Source organism: Lampris incognitus, chromosome 17, assembly GCF_029633865.1.
Source record: "Lampris incognitus isolate fLamInc1 chromosome 17, fLamInc1.hap2, whole genome shotgun sequence".
Taxonomy (NCBI): domain Eukaryota; kingdom Metazoa; phylum Chordata; class Actinopteri; order Lampriformes; family Lampridae; genus Lampris; species Lampris incognitus.
The window spans coordinates 23,161,204-23,180,872 of NC_079227.1; the positions used below are offsets into that span (position 1 = coordinate 23,161,204).

At 45.4% G+C, this 19,669-nt stretch overlaps 1 protein-coding gene across 1 annotated transcript in view; it reads left to right on the forward strand.

The window, feature by feature from the left end:
• Positions 1 to 19,669, forward strand: part of sdk2b (sidekick cell adhesion molecule 2b) — a 114,324-nt gene extending 94,655 nt beyond the window's left edge. The window contains exons 36-44 of the mRNA XM_056297183.1: positions 100 to 286; positions 2,264 to 2,401; positions 2,858 to 3,019; positions 3,341 to 3,466; positions 4,405 to 4,569; positions 4,728 to 4,868; positions 6,952 to 7,090; positions 12,924 to 13,053; positions 19,247 to 19,669. Coding sequence (XP_056153158.1) covers positions 100 to 286; positions 2,264 to 2,401; positions 2,858 to 3,019; positions 3,341 to 3,466; positions 4,405 to 4,569; positions 4,728 to 4,868; positions 6,952 to 7,090; positions 12,924 to 13,053; positions 19,247 to 19,669 — 1,611 coding nt within the window. The remainder of the gene's footprint in view (positions 1 to 99; positions 287 to 2,263; positions 2,402 to 2,857; positions 3,020 to 3,340; positions 3,467 to 4,404; positions 4,570 to 4,727; positions 4,869 to 6,951; positions 7,091 to 12,923; positions 13,054 to 19,246) is intronic.

Genomic DNA, 19,669 nt, shown 5'->3' on the forward strand with positions numbered 1-19,669 from the left:
TAGATGATAATGGTGTATTTCTGGGTATCATAAACCACATCTTTGGACAGACAGTAGATGCGGCATGTTTTTACTTCTGTGTATTTATCCTCCATAAAGGTTTATTTCTGGGAGTTCCAGCGTAAGAATGAGACGGAGAGGTTGCGGACCCTCTTCATGCCTGAAGGAGGGGTGAAACTGAAGAATCTGACCGGCTATACGACCTACATGATCAGTGTAGCTCCCTTTAACGCCGCTGGGGATGGACCCCGAAGCCCCCCTACAAGAGGACGCACCCAGCAAGCAGGTGGGTCTTGAGCATGGGACACTACAAACTTGCATTAAGCTGATACGCTCAGTGACTTGCAGTGACTTGAGAATATCAGATATTCTATTCTGTGCTCATATGGACTGTGTGTTGTCTTGAGTTACTTGTGGGAGGGGATTAGCACTGAAGACAAAAGTGCGAATGGTTGATGTTGTGGAAAGTGATGTTAACTCTCTTGAGAGACCCACAAGCTTTGCACACAGACAAAACTAACAAATAGCCTTGGCATCTGGGTAGCGTAGCGGTCTATTCCGTTGCCTACTAACACGGGGCTCGCCGGTTTGAATCCCTGTGTTACCTCCGGCTTGGTCGGGCATCCCTACAGACACAATTGGCTGTGTCTGTGGGTGGGAAGCCGGATGTGGCTATGTGTCCTGGTCACTGCACTAGCACCACCTCTGGTCGGTTGGAGCACCAGTTCAGGAGGGAGGGGGAACTGGGGGGAATAGCGTGATCCTCCCACGCGCTTCATCCCCCTGGTGAAACTCCTCAGTCAGGTGAAAAGAAGCGGCTGGCGACTCCACATGTATCGGGAGGCACGTGGTAGCCTGCAGCCCTCCCCGGATCGGCAGAGGGGGTGGAGCAGCGACCGGGACGGCTCGGAAGAGTGAGGTAATTGGCCAAATACAATTGGGGGGGGGAGGGGGATTCTTTAAAAAAACAAATGGTCACACTCATCCATCCATACACTTCATTTGTCAGATTTCTGTGCGTGGGGCGGTGCTGGGCTTAATTTGGCTAACTGAAATCTTTCCTGACTAAAATGAGTCGACCACCTGAAAGAAAGTGGATTTTCTTTCCCCTCTATTTGTAAGCTTTATTGTAAAGGTGATGTTAATCGTTACTGACAGTACTCCAAACAATGTTTGGAAAGCCACACACACTGATCATCAGTTACCAATCAGCAAGCCCGCTCTGGAGTCGTCCGCTGAATCTCCTTATTTGTTTGAAAAGCAGAATGGTATAAAAACGTTTAGCGTGAACAGAGCACAACGAACCCCCGTGATTTCTTAGACGATCCCCCTTTTTCTCTCTCTTTATTTCTCTCTCTCTCTCTGGAGGACTGCGGGGCAGTCGGCAGATTGGTCTTCCACATAAAATGACCCCCCTTCCTCTTCCTGTGTACAATCATTTCCAAATGAGTTATTCATCCTCACACCCCCCCCCCCCTTGTAAAGGGAACAGTTTCAGTGCACTTAATATCTCATGGGGGAAAATGGTGGAGAAGTGGAGGGAGGTGCTCCCTACTTCTTGGCTCATCTCATGGACTATTATCACAGAGAGGAGGAAGCAGATGACAAGCGAGCAGAGGAGAGGGGGGTGGGAGACCAGGCTGACAGAGATCTTTTTATTAGACAAAGAGGCTTTGTGTGTTGCAAACCCCTGCTCGACAAGTTTAAAGACAACAGAGATAACTTGTGTTTCGAGCACAGTGGTGCCACAAGCTCATCCAGCTGTAATGGAGCATGGAGCCCGAGGCCAGCCGTGATGACTGTGAACCAACATGACCTCGGCCAAATGCTATTTACGAATAATGCGCGTTTGTTTAATCCTACCGAAACGATGGCATTTATTGCACTGAGATAATTCAGATCGTCTCAATTCACAGGAGAGCAAACAAAATTGCCCTGCCAATAATTAGCAGCATTTTTTTTTTTACTTTCTGGTACTTAGTGTCCAATGTGGCAAACTTTATCCATCTGGCTCTTATGTAGGCTGAAAACAAACCGTGAAAAGTATTTGCAACATAAACCTAACATCTGAGCGCATCCAAAGACGAGTCAAGAGGTATGAAGTCCGCACAAATATGTGTGCGTGCACACACACACGCACAAATATGCAGACCAAAGAATGCAATCAAAGTTTTAAGTGAAACAAAAAAATCCTTGTGTCTGTATAGTTTTGTTGACCCGTTTACATATGACTGTTGACCTCTGACCTTTGACTGTATTCCAGCCCCTAGTGCTCCCAGCTTTATCCAGTTCAGTGAGCTTACCACCACTTCAGTCAATGTGTCTTGGGGCGAGCCCACCTACCCAAATGGCATTATCGAGGGCTACCGTCTGGTCTATGAGCCCTGCACCCCAGTAGACGGTAAGCCTCTGTGTTTATCCATCACATCTCTCCACTCAGAATGGCTGCCTTATCCTGTAAAGTGTTGATTTACAATACAAGATCAGTTTGAATTACTGTAAATTAATCCGGAAGTTTCTGTGTTTCCCAAGTTTTCAGGTATTATATGGGATTTGACTCAACTCTTTGCTTATTCTTTTGATGTGCATGTACCATAAGCTAATCAATAACTTGATCTGACCAACTCATTTATCATAGCTATACCATTTTAATACACTGATTCTTTTAATAAATTGCCCTTATTGAGAAGCTGGAGAGGTGTCTCCCAATACTAATTCCATTGCTGCTGTGTGACGTTTGGCTGTCTCGAGTGTTCTCCCATGTTGCACGGCCTGGGGTGTAAGGTCTAAATGTGGTGTGTTTGTCCAGAGTCTTCAGTGGCCTGTGCCGACTGTCTTCACTCCCCCTCCCCCCCAGGCGTCAGTAAGATTGTGACGGTGGATGTGAAGGGGAGTGGCCCATTTTGGATGAAGATCAGAGACCTGGCGGATGGGGTCACCTACAACTTCCGAATCCGGGCAAAGACCTTCATCTATGGGCCTGAGGTGGAGGCCAATATCACCACTGGCCCAGGAGAAGGTAATGGCAGCCAAGTTTTGTTGCTGAGTTGCTGTTTTATCTAGAAAGATCTGTCTGTCTTCATCTGTGACTGTCAATTCAAATCATATAAAGTATGAATTCTATCATGTTATATATAACATTAAGGAACCTTTACTCTAATTTTTTACTACACAAATCTGCACCTTATAGATTGCAGATAATGAAATTGGAGAGAATGTTTATCTAAAAATTCAAAGGGGTGTATATGGTTCTTAATCTCAACCAGGAAGGCTTCATTTATGTCACATTTGTGAACCCTCAGCTGTTTTTCTAACCTCTGACCCCACCATTCTTCCTCAGGAGCCCCAGGGCCCCCTGGAGAGCCCTTTATCACCCGATATGGTTCAGCCCTAACCATTCACTGGGCTAGTGGAGATCCTGGACGCTCCCCCATTACACGCTACGTCATTGAGGCCAGACCCTCAGGTGTGCTTCTTTACAGCATGTGGAGACTTTCACCATACAAATTTTACAAGGATGTGCAAACCTGTTTTGATGTTAGTCTTTCTTGCTTATCTGAATAATTAAAATGTTGGAGAGTGTCAACAGATGCTATAGCAGATTGTGTGTCACTGGTATTCTAAGGGAATATTGATTGCAGTGCAGCACTTGAGACAAATGGTGTCTGGTTAAAGGTTTGATTGACACCCCTGGGCAACAGTAAAGGATGGTAAAAGACTAACAGGGAGAGATTGATTGCAGCACTGTTGGATGGAGAGGTGGGGTTGGGGTGACTTAGTCTCCTTTTTTAACAAAGATTAGCAATTTGGCTTGTTGGTAACTTGTAGCTTAAAACAATCCCGAGGGCCTGATGAGTACAGTTAAACCAGCATCAGACCCCCCTCATCTCCTCTTATCCAGATGTCGAAAACGCTCTCCCATACCCCACATCTGGCCAAGTTAACGCTGTCTTCACAATGGATTACATCATCCTTCGTACCTTTCAGTAGTCCCGAGGATGAACTCTGGTGTTTGCTTCTGTGTGAGAACTTCATTGAAATGCTCCACCTCTAATTAAAGTTTATGAATGTCCATGCGTTGTGGATTGTCCCTGGCAACTTTGACAAAGTAAACAGGAAGGCATCTAATAAAACCTTGTTTGAAATATGGCAGCACCACAATTTATGATGCAGCCCTGACTCTAGTAAATTTTATGAGAGCAGTGAAATTGATGGATTGTTTAATATTTGTTGGTATTATGAATAACTATGGGTGCTGCCAACCAGACGCGGGATTTATATCAAACAAACATTGCAAAACAGCTTGCTACTGAAGATGTATTGGCATTATTCAAATGGTTTACAACTGTGTTAGTCATATCTGACACACACTCACCCAATATTACCCTCTTTCCCGTGTCACAGATGAGGGTTTGTGGGATATCCTGATTAAGGACATCCCCAAGGAAGTGACATCACACACCTTCAACATGGATATCCTGAAGCAAGGGGTCAGTTATGACTTCCGGGTTATTGGAGTGAATGACTATGGCTATGGCTCTCCAAGTCTACCATCTCCTTCTATATCTGGTGAGCTGTTGTCATCACTTGAAATGTAATGAAGTGCTAGTATATTCTCCCCCCGAGTCCATTCAGTTATCTAAATTCATCTATATGCAAAAAGACCTGTTGGGTTTTGCAGACAATTCTTCCATCATCAGCCAACCAATTTTCTGTGTCTCCTCTAGCTCAAAAGGTTGCACCTTTCTATGAGGAGTGGTGGTTTCTGGTGGTGGTGGCTCTGGTGGGCCTCATCTTCATCCTGCTGCTAGTCTTCATTCTCATCATTAGAGGACAGAGCAAGAAGTATGCCAAAAAGTCTGAATCAGGTGAGTGCCAACGACGGCAGGCAGAACGATGAAGGGCCTTCAAACTAGTATAGACCCCCCCACACACACACACATGCGCACACACCCTAACTTAAACATGGAAGGACTTGAGGGTTTTGAAATCAGTTTGAGCAATTGTGCAGTAGCCATATATCTGTGTAAGAGAGACTTTTTGAGAAAAAAAAAAGATTATTTGAAGGTTTTTAAATATGCCATAAATTTATTCCATAATTGGAGTTCTACCACTTGAAAAAAATCAGCTAATACCACCTCTGGCAAAATCATTGATACCTTGAACATAAAACTAACTATTGAATATTTAACTTGGCTGTCATAACCACTTAACCTTTGCTTATGAAATGGAAACATTTTAGAGAGTATAATCACTTGCAGTTTTAAAATATTTAGCAGTGAACCTACGACTTTTTCTCCCCCCAAACAAAAGGAAATAAAAAAAATAGAGTGAGAAAAGACAGATGAAGCGAGTAGCTGAAGGAGGAGTAAGGGGCATACTTGTCCACTGTGTTCGGGTCTGACATCAGCGGGTATTTCCCTCAGCTCAGCACTTTTTGCATTGGGTTTTGTTGCTGCCAGGCTGCCAGACGGGGAAGGGAGCCCCGTGGGTCACTGCCCATCTTTCTGACTGACAGAGGAAAAACAAGAAACCCCTTCTCCCTCCTACACAAAGACACTTTCTTAGACCCCATTACCCCACCCCCATCTAACTCCATGGAATCTAGACTGGGGCCATCAGGCCAGCTTTTTCCTCTCTCTCTGCTTGTTTGCACAACACCCACTTGACCTCGAATAACCCTGGAGCAGCCCACTACACGGGGGTGGTAAAGGTTTGAAGTCTGATTTTGACCTCACGATGTTCTCTCGTAATTCTTAGGAAAGTCGATGTGTTCTTAACCTGTAGCATAACAAGCAATTGCCCATCCAAACATCTAAGTATGACAGTGCATAATTTAGAGGCCTTCCTCTCTCTTTCCTCGGTGTATGAGTTTAGCTGACTGATGAGTTGGGGGTGAGACTGTGTTGTTGTCGAGTCAAGTGGGATCTATAGTCAGCAGAGATGCAAGTTGGTGTAAATGTAACTAAAGAGTATAATGTTTTAGCACAAATGAGGACATAATCCTCATTCATTCAGGGCGGCATGGTGGCACGGTGGTTACCGTGGTCGCCTCACAGTAAGAAGGTCCTGGGTTTGAACCACGGAGTTGTCCAATCTTAGGGGTCATCCCAGGTCATCCTCTGTGTGGAGTTTGCATGTTCTCTCTCCCCATATCTATATGGGTTTCCTCCGGGTGCTCCAGTTTCCTCCCACGTCCAAAGACATGTAGGTCAGGTGAATCGGTCATACTAAATTGTCCCTAGGTATGAATGTGTCGGCCCTGTGATGGACTGGCAGTCTGTCCAGGGTGTCTCCCCACCTGCCGCCCAATGACTGCTTGGATAGGCTCCAGCATCCCGTGACCCCAACTGGGATAAACGGCTTGGATAATGGATGGATGGATATATTCATTAGGACACGGTGGCCCAGTGGTTAGTGCAGTCACCTCACAGCAAGAAGGTTCTGGGTTCGAGCCCCAGGGTAGTCCAACCTTGGGGATCGTCCTGGGTCATCCTCCGTGTGGAGTTTGCATGTTCTCCCTGTGTCTGTGTGGGTTTCCTCCGGGAGCTCCGGTTTCCTCCCACAGTCCAAAGACATGTAGGTCAGGGGAATTGGCCATACTAAATTGTCCTTAGGTATGAATGTGTGTTGGCCCTGTGATGACCTGGTGGCCTGTCCAGGATGTCTCCCTGCCTGCTGCCCAATGACTGCTGGGATAGGCTCCAGCATCCCCATGACCCAGAGAGCAGGATAAGCAGTTCAGATAATGGATGGATGGAGGGATGGATATATTCATTCCCTCATCTGTGCTTTGATATATTCGTTTATTCCTTCAAGTATTTATATACTCCACTCATTCACTCACTCACTAACTCGCTCACTCAGTCATTTATCCCTTCAAATCCACTCACTAACATATGCCTGTCCCTCTGACCTGTGGTCACACAGTGTCTCTCCATGTGTTTCCAGGTAACAACTCAAACTGCAACGCCCTCACCCATGGAGATATGGTCAGTCTGGACGAGGGACGTTTCCCTGCCCTGGAGCTCAACAACAGGCGCCTCTCTGTCAAAAACTCCTTCTGCCGCAAGAACGGCGTCTACACCCGGTCAGTGGTCTACACACACACGACACACACCAACAGGGCAAATGATCGCAACATGTTCGTAATGTTTATGCATGGCAATCATGGTTTATGGTGCAAATCAAACAACAATATTGTTATACTGGGGGAGCATCGTATCTGCAAACCTCATGTGGGGAAACATTTTCAGCTTTAGAACAACTGCCGTCCTCATGACCATTTGGAAAGCTTTATTAAATTTCATTGTTGCCTCTGTGAGAGCAGCGCGCAAAGAGGAAGTTCCTCTCTCCTAATGAGCTTTTTGATTCTAGTCCGTCCTTGGCTGTGAGACGTGCAGTATGTTGAGGTCCTGACCCCGCCTGTGTCAATCAGTCTGACTGACACCTTTGGCTGGAATCAGACTATGACTGATGGAATGGCAAGTAGTCCAAAGGGATGGACACATATGTGAAATGTAGTACAGGATTCTGTACCTAAATATGGATTATTTGTATTAGTGTAAATTATGAAAAGAGAGGTATTATTGCAGATAATGGGACTGGGTGTTATCATGATGCAAAGGCGGGTCTCCTCTTCTGCTTTGTGCTAATGAATTGGCCTCCTCAAATATTTTGTACGTTTACACGTTTTGAAACATATTTTCCCTTGCTTTTGGTGTGTATACACGTGTTCGTGGAGTTTGTCCTTACTCTTTCTATCTTGCTGTTGGATTTAGCGTCTGCCCCCCATTCTCACAGATACAATGCACAGTTTCATTTTAATAGATTCCAATTACAGATATGCTTTCATATTCTTTGTGCTTAACTGGGCCCTACCTGAGCTTCTTTGTAGCGCAGGAAATAAGACGGAAGGTAAAGGATAAGGTGAAATGATATATTGCGTCTTTCTGCAGTGGCCATAGAGAATCTATTAATCATGCTGTGTTGCCTTCATCTGTGTAGTTAGTCTTCAGGCAAAGCTCAATTATTCTGTTTCATAAGGCTGTGAATATGAAAACCCTGCACACATAGAAAGACATGGGCTGCATGTCTGATCATACATGTAGACGCACATCTCACACCATCAATGACTCACATCACTTGCTGTCTGGAGCAGAAATTGGATGTGCCGGCTGACATGCCTTGAATATGAAAAGCACTGCTCTGACAACCTTTTTCACAAAGAAAATGTAAGTCTTTAGGAGCGTCAACACTGGAAAATAATAAAGTGTTCTTAGAAGTCGTGACATGTCAAGCATGTGTTGACTTCCGGCTAGACATTAATTGTTGTGGGGGTATAAAAATGACAGGCGTGATGCTTTAACTGAACACGAAGTGTTTTCCTTGAGTGGGGCTGATTGATTGCTGGAAAAATAAACAAGAAAATTTCACACCATGTCACAGCAAGCATTTTTGATTACACCAAAACACTGCTTGCAAGTTTGCTAGACACAATAGAAGACAGCCAAGTTATCTTGGGTTTCTAGCTAATTTTATATGCTAATTAACTAGCTTAGCATATAAATACTTGCTGACCTTCCACCATGCCTTCTCCAGATTCAGTTTGTCCATGTACTAGACTGTTAATGTGGTATCATACAATTTGGTAAAGAGCACACCGCCACGATCAGCTTGTCCTCCATCTTGACTAACCAGAATTCTGAAAAGAGGGCGTGGCTTCCAGTCCTACTTGAAGGTGATTGGCTTTCTTCAGGCGAAATTTTCACTAGAGTTGAACTCTTCTTTTTTTTGACTCAAGCGAATGCTCATTTCGCCAAATTCATGTCGCTCGCAGCTTCACCGGGATTAGCTCCCCCCATTCGTCGCCTGCCATTGACTTTTCATGCATTTGCGTCACTCGTAAATTTCGCATCACGTTTGGTTAAAACACACCTTTACAGTCGCAGTGGATGTTGAGTGTGTGTGGTGTGTGGTGTGTGTGGGTCTTTTTATGGCTGTCCTTGCGGAAGGATCAAAGATGGGTCTTAGTCTTTGAGGAGTTTCCAGACAGCCTCCCATCACTTCTCCGGCTTCAAGGGGAGGCTGTGCGTGAAAGAATGCACAGATGTACCTTCAGATGTACCCACAGTAGAGGTACAGGGATCACTACACCTGAGCCTCTGATTAGAGATTAATGTTGTATCTTGCTCACTGGTCTCAAAATACCAAAGACGGGCTGAAAGCCTCTATGTTGCAACACCAGCAGGAGATCAAACAGAGTTTTGATGTGATTTCTAAATTCCATTTAGAGTTGGGGGATTTCATCACATTTCTGTCACGCACCATTTTATCATTTGTTTTAGCGTCACTCAGTGTGTGTTTTACCATGCAGGGCAACATCTCTGCAGCTGTAACGTTTCATTTACGTTTGCAGGAGAAATTTCAAAAAAACAATCTGATGTAATTTTGATTAACTGACAAATTACCTGACACTACTCCATTCCAGAGGATGAAATTGGAGTTATTTGATGCTCCAAGCAAGTTAAAAAGATTAAGAAATATTTGCAACTCATGCAGGTCTGGCAGTAAGTAATAACAAATAGTCCCGGTACGCCTCTTGAAGACTACCAATATTTGGACTAATTTGAAAGTCTGTAATTCAAACATGTAAAAGCACAAGCGCTTAAACAAAACTTTCCCAGAGCTCTTGCCATCGCAGAATCTGTTTAGAAATATTTAATCACATCATTTACATTTGATGCGTTCTCAGCGGTTATGCAACACGTGGCATGCCCAGATACACTTGCTCAGAATCACTTGAAGGCTCAAATTGAGTTTTAAGGCCGCAGCTAAAGATCAAACAAATAAGATTTTTTATTCAAGTTATGGCGAAGGGAGTGATTAAAACGGCTTCAGATCCACGTTGATTTGTATGAGTTCTTTGGGGTGGTTAAGAATCAACTCAGCTGGCTTTAACCCCCACCTGTGTTTAGACATGGGGCTCAGAGGTTCGAGAGTGTCGACTCGGGTGGTTTCAAACACCCCTAAAGTTGACTAAGCTCTTCAACACTGCGTAGATGTTAATGAGTCCCTGAAGGCAATGCAAGTGGGAAGATGAGAGAAGGTTGGTTGAAATAGGGTAAAGAGTGGCAGTAGATTTGACCCCCCCCTCCCGCCCCGCCCCGCTCTCAATACTTAACCCCTCTGCGGGCTCAATTTGGTTATGAGAGGATAAAGTGGACCCATCCCGTCCATGCAAAATAGCTAATAAATAATTCACAGCTCACTCAATGGTACATGAGAGTCAAATGAGGGGGAGTGAGGGGGTTACTGCTATTGAGCTGAGCGTCCTCTCCGTTTTTAAACAAGCAGTTTATTATAATCTCCCAGTGGGCTCACAAAAGCATTAATTCACATTGGCTTTAAACCCTTTGTTTGGGTGTGCTGCGGGGAGGGAGGTTCGCTGTAAGGACCACTGAGGAATGCGAGTTAACACAGGTTAGGGTGGAGTGTGCGGAGTGACGACGTGTGAATAAGCACAGACATGTTTTCGAGTGGCTTTGACTTCACGGAGACATTTGGTGAGTTGGATCGCATATTGCTCATGGGTAGACAGGGGGAGTACACAAACAGAAATAGCAAAGGTTCAAGTCTTCATGGGAGAACATTCCCCAGTTCTCATTGCCTGAAAGTCAAATTAAGTTACAAATACACAGGCTTAAATGTTGTAGTAAGTAGGGTGTGCATCTATATTGTATAAATGAGTTGTTTAACCATTGATAGGGTACAAAAAACAGTACAATGAGTGCTGGGATGTTTTGGTCAATCACAACATTATTCAAATTATTCCAGTGTCAGTTTACTACAATCACAGAAAGGTGAATCAGTTCATCTGGACATAATGTTTATTGAGAGAAACGTTTCATCCCTTATCTCAAGTGACCTCTTCAGTCTCAACTGACTGCAGGTGTCCCCACCCTTATAAACAATACAGTGACATAACGCCCGAAAACAACGATCGGATTCATATGTAAATTACTGTGACCATTAACTAGAGTTTCAATGGCCTTGTGTACTATTCACAGAGGATTGGGGCAATAGTTGCAATTACAGCATTGCAAGATTGTGACAGATGTACTCTTGAAGAGGAATGGTCATTCCCTCTTCACATAGATGGCCTCTTTGACTCCTCGCTTTACTACACATATCTGTCAACTCACTGTGTGAGTTGTCCTGATGCTGTAAACCGACTACATCTGGGATGCAATGCACGATGAAACAAATGCCAGGGAATTACAAACTTCTATTTGGGGGAGTTTGGAAGTCGATGCTGCGCAGATTTTTGGCCTGTTTGTAGTGTGAGATAATGTAGGTCACTTTTTTTCATCTTTAGTAGTGAGAGAATCAAGACAGGCGCAATCTCTTTGCAGAGTCTGCCATCCTTCATCAGTGCTGAAGTGTCCTCAGTGGGATCATGATAGATAGTCAGCAAGATCAGATAGTGTGTCAGGAGAGACAGATTATCTCGCTTTCATTGCCTCTCCCTCTTTCTCTCTCATTCCCACATACACAGGCAAAAAAAAGAAGAAGAGATATTACTGAGTTTAGAAGAATTACAACAACTTGCTCCGCAAAACGTTTCTTCTGCAACCCTTTAAGGCTTCAACACAGTTTCGACGAATTTGTATTCATCTAGTTTAATATGAATGAATGGACAAAATTGGATTACAGCTCACTTTCCCCAACTACCCCTAAGGATTGAGACAGTCCACATTTTGACAGCACAACGCCATACTACCCCCCCACACACACACACACATTCCAGCCCCCTGCTAGACTATTGGACAGTCCCAATTAATATTTTCAACACAAGCATTTTAGATCTATTTATTTGGAGAATACCTATGCAAATGTCTGGTTTTGGTTTCTAAACTAACAGCGTGTATTGCAGCAGCTCCTTTGGCAGAGGCCAGAGGCTGACGGTGTGGCCTGGAAAGTCAAGGGGAGTCAGCAAACCCCAGCATCCTCAGCCAAACCAGCACCAATCAACAGAAACAGATGGCCGATTGTTTAGCAGGGCCGGGGGAAAGTATGGAGGAGCTTATGCACCGAAGGTTTTCTTTTTCCTCTCGCATCTACTGAAAGGAATTCCTGAACGCAGCGCACCACTTCGGGAGCTGGTTTTTTCTCTCTCTGCCTCTGTCCTCATTGAATCTCTTCGCGTACATCCTCTTACCTTCGGCTGGCTTAAATACACTCACCGAACTCCGAGGGTGCGAGTTGAGAACTGGACCCTGTTGGCCCAGTCCTCGACTCGCACCCTCGTCGCTCCATACCCATTGATTGTACTGTTGAAACCGACCGCTCCCAATACCTTTCCTCTCAGTCGGTCATCTGTGCCATGATCACCAAGGCATGCCGTTGATGGCATGACTCCTCGCTGCAGTTCATGGAGGCTATGATAACCTTTACCAGAACCAGCGCCCTGAGCTACCATTCATTTGATGACCACTTGAGCGCCACAAGGGTACAGTTTATAATTTAGTCACAAGGGCTCGCTTCTTTGACATTCCTCAGCCCACAGAGTGGATTTAATCACAGGGAATTATTCATCCCAGAAGAGACTGGCTGAAGGCAGCCAACTCATGGGTGTCCCATGATTCTCATCAAGTTGCCCTTCTTCACACACATACACACATGCCCCCCCCCCTCAGATACCAACACACACAAACCGACAAATGTACTCAGACTAATGTACATGTGTATACAAATGTGTAGACATTAGAATCGTTCCTTGATTACAATTGGCTTCTTATCAGTGCATGTGTCTGCTAAAAAACCAAGGACGGCCTTCTTTCATTTAATAAGGCTATTAGAGAAACGAGGAGGATGTTTGGAGGATTTTTAACAGTTCCCTTCTTTTCTCTCCCTTTCCCCAGGTCCCCTCCCAGGCCTAGCCCAGGCAGTCTGCACTATTCAGACGAGGACGTAAGCACCAAGTACAATGACCTGATCCCCGCCGAGAGCAGCAGCCTCACTGAGAAACCCTCAGAGATCTCAGACTCACAGGTGCATTCGCAACACATGCATACTAGTTACACTGTCCCTCTTGAAGTGTATGTGGGTGAAATAGGCTGTTATGTTTCTGTGTCTGTACTCGTCTGTATTGGTCTGGACTCGGGGCCATCTCATTCTATTTCTCAGGGATTCAGCGATGCATTTTCGGCGTTAATTTGTGTCGATTTATCCTGTCTGTGTTGTGTCCTTTTGTCTGCCATTCACATTGATATATATGGCACTGACGGGCCACGAGATGTAACCCGAGGAGACCGAGAGATGAAAGATCTATCGCTCGTGTCTGCACACGAGGCCTAGTGGTGTTTAGGCGAGTCGGCGACCTGTGGAGAATGTTATTCTGCATACATCCACCCCGGATCCAGGTCGCTGCACCCGACCACAGCTCTTATTATGTAATACTGTAAGGACGGGGGCACTCCACAAGGTTTTATGTGAGAACTAGTTATGCACCAAAGGTGCCCTTCTTACCGAACTTTTGAACGTCAGTAAAAAAAAAAGGAAGTTCCTATGAAAACGAGGATATATAAAAGGAAATAAAGGGAATGAAATGAATCAAATATTGTTTGCATTTACCCCAAACAAGCTCTGATACAACCGATCGAGGTTGGCCAAACAAGAGCCTGTACTTCCGCATATTGTCATCTTCTATGACGTTGCTTGTTTTTCACTAAAAGCCTGACTGTGGTGCTGGCATGTGTTCAGTAGACCACTCTGGTCTCTCTCTCTCTCTCTCTCTCTCTCTCTCTCTCTCTCTCTCTCTCTCTCTCTCTCTCTCTCTCTCTCTCTCTCTCTCTCTCTCTCTCTCTCTCTTCTCACTCTCTCTCTCTGCATTGATCTGTCTTGTCACCCTAATTTCTTCAGTTTCCTCCCCCATTTTGTCATGTTATTTTATGTCTTTTTCCTTCATTCTCCCTTTTATAAATCCAACTCATGTCCTTCCCTTCGTCTTTTACATGTGTGTGTGTTGTTTTTTTTCCTGTTTTTGTTTATGTTGCCGTCTTCCCCCCGCACTTTGAGGTTTGAGTGAAAAAACTTACGGTTGGTTGGCTGTCTGGTTTTGATTCCATTCAGATGAAAGCGTGGTGGGGGGAAGCGGTCCTGAATTCCCCTGGTTTCAGCCTTCCTTCAATGTTTTCTTTCATCTTGGAATTCTTCACTCCAGGCCTTTCCCAAATGATCTGGGAATATCACTCAGCTAAATACGTCCCTAATGTGAATTCCACAGCCAGAGATCTCTCCTCGGCCGGGCCTTATCAGGACCTAAACCCCCTTTCCAGATCAAATGAAAATCTCCTGCCAATGAATTGCAAAGGACAGGATCTTTCCCCAATGTGAAAACATCCTCCAAAATGAAGCATTTTGATGTTTCATCGCCTGCCTGACATATCTACCGCTCACACTTGAGTATTGTCAAACATGGCCCAAATGCGGTATTTTGGCCCCCTTAGCCTTAGATGACAACCTCTGCCACCACATGTGAGACTTGGAGGTGGGGTGGCAGCTGGTGTTAGCTTTGATAGGCTAGCAAACACAGATCCCCGCCTGTTCTCTTGGGGATCCAATGCCATCCCTGCAACAGGCTGCCATGTCAACACCCAACAGTGCCTTGCAGAAAACCAAGAATGTCCTTTGAAGCTTTATTGAGCGGATAACTCTTGAGTTATCAGTGTGACATTGGGCTGTCTGTCTCCGTTAATCCCACAGGGCCTCCGCCATCAGGTATAAGTTGACTATTGTCCTCCTTCTTAGGAGGGGATTTGGATGAAGTTGTATGCACTGCCAAGGCAACCAGACAACAATAACCTCATAGCAGCAGATACCCGCTTGCTGTTTTTGTTTTTTGCGATGGAGTATTTCTCCATCTCATTTTTCCGAGGGTTTTTGTGTCACACTTCCTGTGTTTGCCACTAAGAACTAGTAATAGATGGATGATCTCATCTCTGAGTCACTGAGAGCTGAACTGTAAATTCTGCTCTATACAGAATGGTATTTCATGGGAGACAAATGAAAATGGCCTCTCTCTCTCTCTCTCTCTCTCTCTCTCTCTCTCTCTCTCTCTCTCTCTCTCTCTCTCTCTCTCTCTCTCTCTCTCTCTCCATCCTCTCATTCCTTATCTTATTAGTTACTGTAAGTCTTTTGGCTGATGCCCAGCAGAGAAACTGTCTCTGTAATGACGATGCGCTGCTTTGTTTTGACTGCAGCCGCTTGGATGGCCAGTCTGAAGCAGGATGTCATAATGAGAAACATGATTAAGTGTTAATGAACTAGAGTCTCCCTCTTTTACAGCATCTCTGCTGCTCTGTTTGACAGTGTATAGTGACAAGAGATTGAAACGTTGGCTGCAAAAAGAAGGGTGAAATGTGATAAAAGGTAGACTGAAACTCATTACATTGTTAGTCATCGGGACAAACCGTAAACTAGATTTGTACTTGCAATAAAACTGGGATTGGACTGGAACGACCAGACCAGATGAATTATGTCTCCACCAGTCTGGGGCAGCAGTGATGTCAGACAATAGGACAGGGAAGCATCTCAAATCCCTTTTGATTAATATTGTCCTGATAAAGCAAAACACCCTGATGGTATCGGGGGGGGGGGGGGCTGGAGCTGCTTAAATCCCTGTCTGTTAGGATGATATACAGCTGGATTTAAGGATTCACAGCAGGAATATCGGTGTCCACAACCACATTCACACAAACTCCCATAATTCTTTCTTTTCATCTCCTTCTTTTCTTTGTCTCATGTTGCTCTCTCTGTTCCTGTCTCTCTCTCCAGACCCAAATACCAACAGACTTAGGCCGGCACAGTCATGTCCACATTCACAAATGTATGCACTGCCAGTGTATCACAAAGTTCAGTGTCCAGTGAAAGGGGTGTTTTTGTTGTTAAAACCTCCACTGTGTTTGTCCATAAGAGCCCAAGTACCCCTCCTCTTCCCTCCATATGCACGTTTTTGTTTCAGGGGATCCCCGTTGTGTTCTCTATGGCAGAGAGAGTGAGCCAGCCTACATATGTGTGTGCACACACACACGTCCCTGTAATAATCCATAACTAGCGAACAAAGGATTAGCCCACTCTCCAGTATTGGGGGACGCAGAGGGGGGATGGGTTCCCAGTTAAGCACGAGTCGATTGTCCCAGTCTCACACCATCAAGTTTCACCAAGTTTAAATCACTCATAACAGTGAATACCATTGGCTGCACTCTCCCCACAGCAGAGCCAAATATAGCCGTTCTTTCAATGTGGAAGCCTCGCTTCCCTGATTTTTTTTGTAAGCAATAACAAATTTATCATGCAAGGCTTGAGTGCTTTATCTGTGAAAAATAGGTCAAGTCAATCTGACCTAGTTTTGATGCACATTTGACCCCTTGTCGTATCGTGCGTTCTGTTTTTCAGTTGTATGTTCCTCCCACGCTGCTCCTCCTAAGGAGTTAGCGTGAATTACAGGGGAGAAGAGACAGGACAGCAGTTACAATGCTGATCCAGAAAGTAAATGATGCTCCCATTGACATGAAAACCCATGTTTCAGTCATCCTGAAAAGCAGCTGGTTTTGGGCGGGGGGGCTCACAAGAGGTTTCACCAATTAATGAAATTGATTTCTTAATCCTTGTCTCGCTGGATAATTTAACATCCTAATTATGCAAATAAAATGTCTGGTAGTTGACACCAGTTGCCCAGAATAAGCTTGTCTCCCTCTTCCTCTCACTTCGATGGGGTTCCCATGAGCCCAAGATGCAGAGATGCATTTAATGCCTCAGACACGTATCGCTCAGCTCTTGAAATGAGCCAGAAATGGTTTGAAGTAAGTAGCCGATTCACAGGCTACGCTGCCCCATAAGGCATTACATTTTCACATCTCTTTCTCGCTAAAGCTTATCAGTTGGACCCTCAACTTGCTTTTCCGCAAAAGGGGGGATAAAATGGGAAAGAGAGGCCAATGATAGGGGAGATTAAATTAGTGTATACTTTTTGGCAGAACACTTAATGGGAGGGAACATCTGTTTCACACACTCGGAGGCTGAGCCGGGAGGTCTGGATTAGGACACAATCCACTGAGCGAATACTCGGGACTACACCCACTACCCTGTGCCACTGCTGCACACACACACACACACACACACACACACACATTCTCAAATGGTGTTTCATCTCGTGATGCAGTGTTAATTCCTTTAGAGTGAGGTAATGCCACTTGAAGTGGTAGAGTACATCTTGTTTGACCACTGTGAGTGGCCCCTGTTATTGTCTTGTTGTGTTGCTAAATGTGCTGGTATGACTGGAATGCCTTTCAACTGTGTCGGGCCTACAATAGGATTTCGATATTATGCATGGACACAAATACTCGGCCATTAATGCCGCTCACAGCCTGAAGTGCCTATCATCACAAGGGTCCCTCACTGAAAGAAAAAGCATCAACGGATCAATCCAGTGTGTCATCATCACACAACAGCTACCGCTCGGCAACTTAAATCGACTTCACGGCATATTAAATGCCAAACTGAAAGTGGAATTGTTTTGCACAATGTTTACTTTGATTCCCTCATGGAGAAGGGAGGGTGAGGAAAGAGAGGAGGGAAAATCTTTTTTTTCCCCTACATTGCTTGGGAATCGGAGAAGCTTGACCCCTTTTCTATAATTCATCACCAGCATTGTCTCCTTTGACATTCGGTAATTCTGCTGACATGTGTTAAAAAAGCAGGCTGATATAGGGGCTTGGCAGAGTGGACGTGGTGCATATTTAGGGGTGGGAGGCCGGAGAGAAAGGAATCTGAGCCTACAGCCATATGTGCCACATATGTGCGATACAATAGCTAGCAACAGAGCAGTGTTCTGGACAGTGTCCATCTACATGCCAGCAATCACGGCCCCAATTTGACAGCGGGAACGAAGGAGAGAAAAAAGAAACTTGAAAGCAGTCCAAACCATTACTAACATCTTCAAGTACCTGAACACCATGTCATGAATAGAATGGCTTGTCGTTGCTTTATATCCTTTTTATAAGCAAAGGCAAATCACCACAGTATACAGAGGGACAGGATGCTTAAGTTTGTGGTGGCCCAGTCATTAATCATGGGCTGTGATTGGTCAGTTGGCAGCTTCTTTTCTTGGTAATTAGGTGACCACGGGCAATCCCTGCTGCGTGTTAAGTGATGGAGTTGCTGTTTGTTTGACAGCTGGAATGTTGCGGGACACGAGTACAAAAGAGTGTCCAACGCAGCCTCCAGTAAAGTGGAGGGTCAGTTACCAGAATGTGCTGAGGATAGCTGTTGTTTCTCTGCAGAAGGATCGGATGGGCTTCAAAATGTGTGGGTAGTGCATTGAGGGATGACTCTGTACTGTTTAAGTGTGCCAGAACTCGGGGTTAGGATCAAAATAAACATATTTACAAAATATGCTACCATCATCAGAACTGCATGTCTTTAGGTCCACTAAGGTCCTGGCCAACTGACACATCTGTTTATGGTGATTTAAACCCCATTGTTTTGTTCACCTGTAGGAGGCGTTGGTGTTCTCGTATGGGACAGGTGGCCTACGTACACTTCCGCTGCATTTGGTGAGGTTCCTGTGGCTGCCCTGCCTGCTTTTGTCTTTATAGCCTGACTGGTGACTGGATCCTCTCACTAGCCCCCCCATCCAAACCTCCCCCTCAGATTCCTGTTGTAGGTTCTTTTGGTGTACTGTGGTACGCAACTCCCTCCTCCGTCTTGCTGGAATGCTTGTGCATAGTGGATGCCCGTATACTAGATCCAGAACATATGGCTTGATCCAGTGACTGATTGGTAGATTAAACTGATGACCTGAGGTCAAATTTACCTTTGCCGTTTTGTGTTGATGGTCTATTGACAGCGCACGCTCCAGTAACAAGTCATCCTCAGTCATGCTTCATGATCATCTCTCCATGTTCCATAGTGTCATTGTGCCCACGTTCTGTGTAATAAGTGTGTGTGTGTCTGGTGGTTTGGGTGGGGAGGAAGATGAATGAGGTTTTGCAGCCCTACTCTAAAACTCAAAAAATAATACAATAACCTCATGTTCATTCTCACTGATAGCCCATTCTCACTGAGACCCCCTGCTTATCTAACTGATCAGTGGAAAATAAGGGAAAAAATAAAATAAAATCAGCACTGATGAATTCTCTGAGGCTGACGGCATTTATCCGTGTGTCTCTCTTTCCTCTCACAGGGCAGCGACAGCGAGTACGAGGTGGACCCCAACCGGCAAAAGACTCACTCCTTCGTTAACCACTACATCAGCGATCCCACCTACTACAACTCTTGGCGCCGCCAGCAGAAGGGCATATCCCGGGCACAGGCCTACAGCTACACTGAGTCTGAGTCGGGCGACCCGGAGCACTGCGCCCCACCGCCTTTGCCCCCTCTGCCCCCGCTGCCCCCTCAGCTCAGCTCCCCCAGCCCCCAGCCCCAACAGCCGCAGGGCCAGCTGCAGGGCCAAGGCAGTCTGTTCAGGCCCAAAGGTAGCCGGACTCCCACCCCCTCCCAACAGAGCTCCAACCCCCCCAGCCAACACAGCACCCTGTACAGGCCCCCCAGCAGCCTCGCCCCCGGCTCACGGGCCCCCATAGCTGGCTTCTCCTCCTTTGTGTGA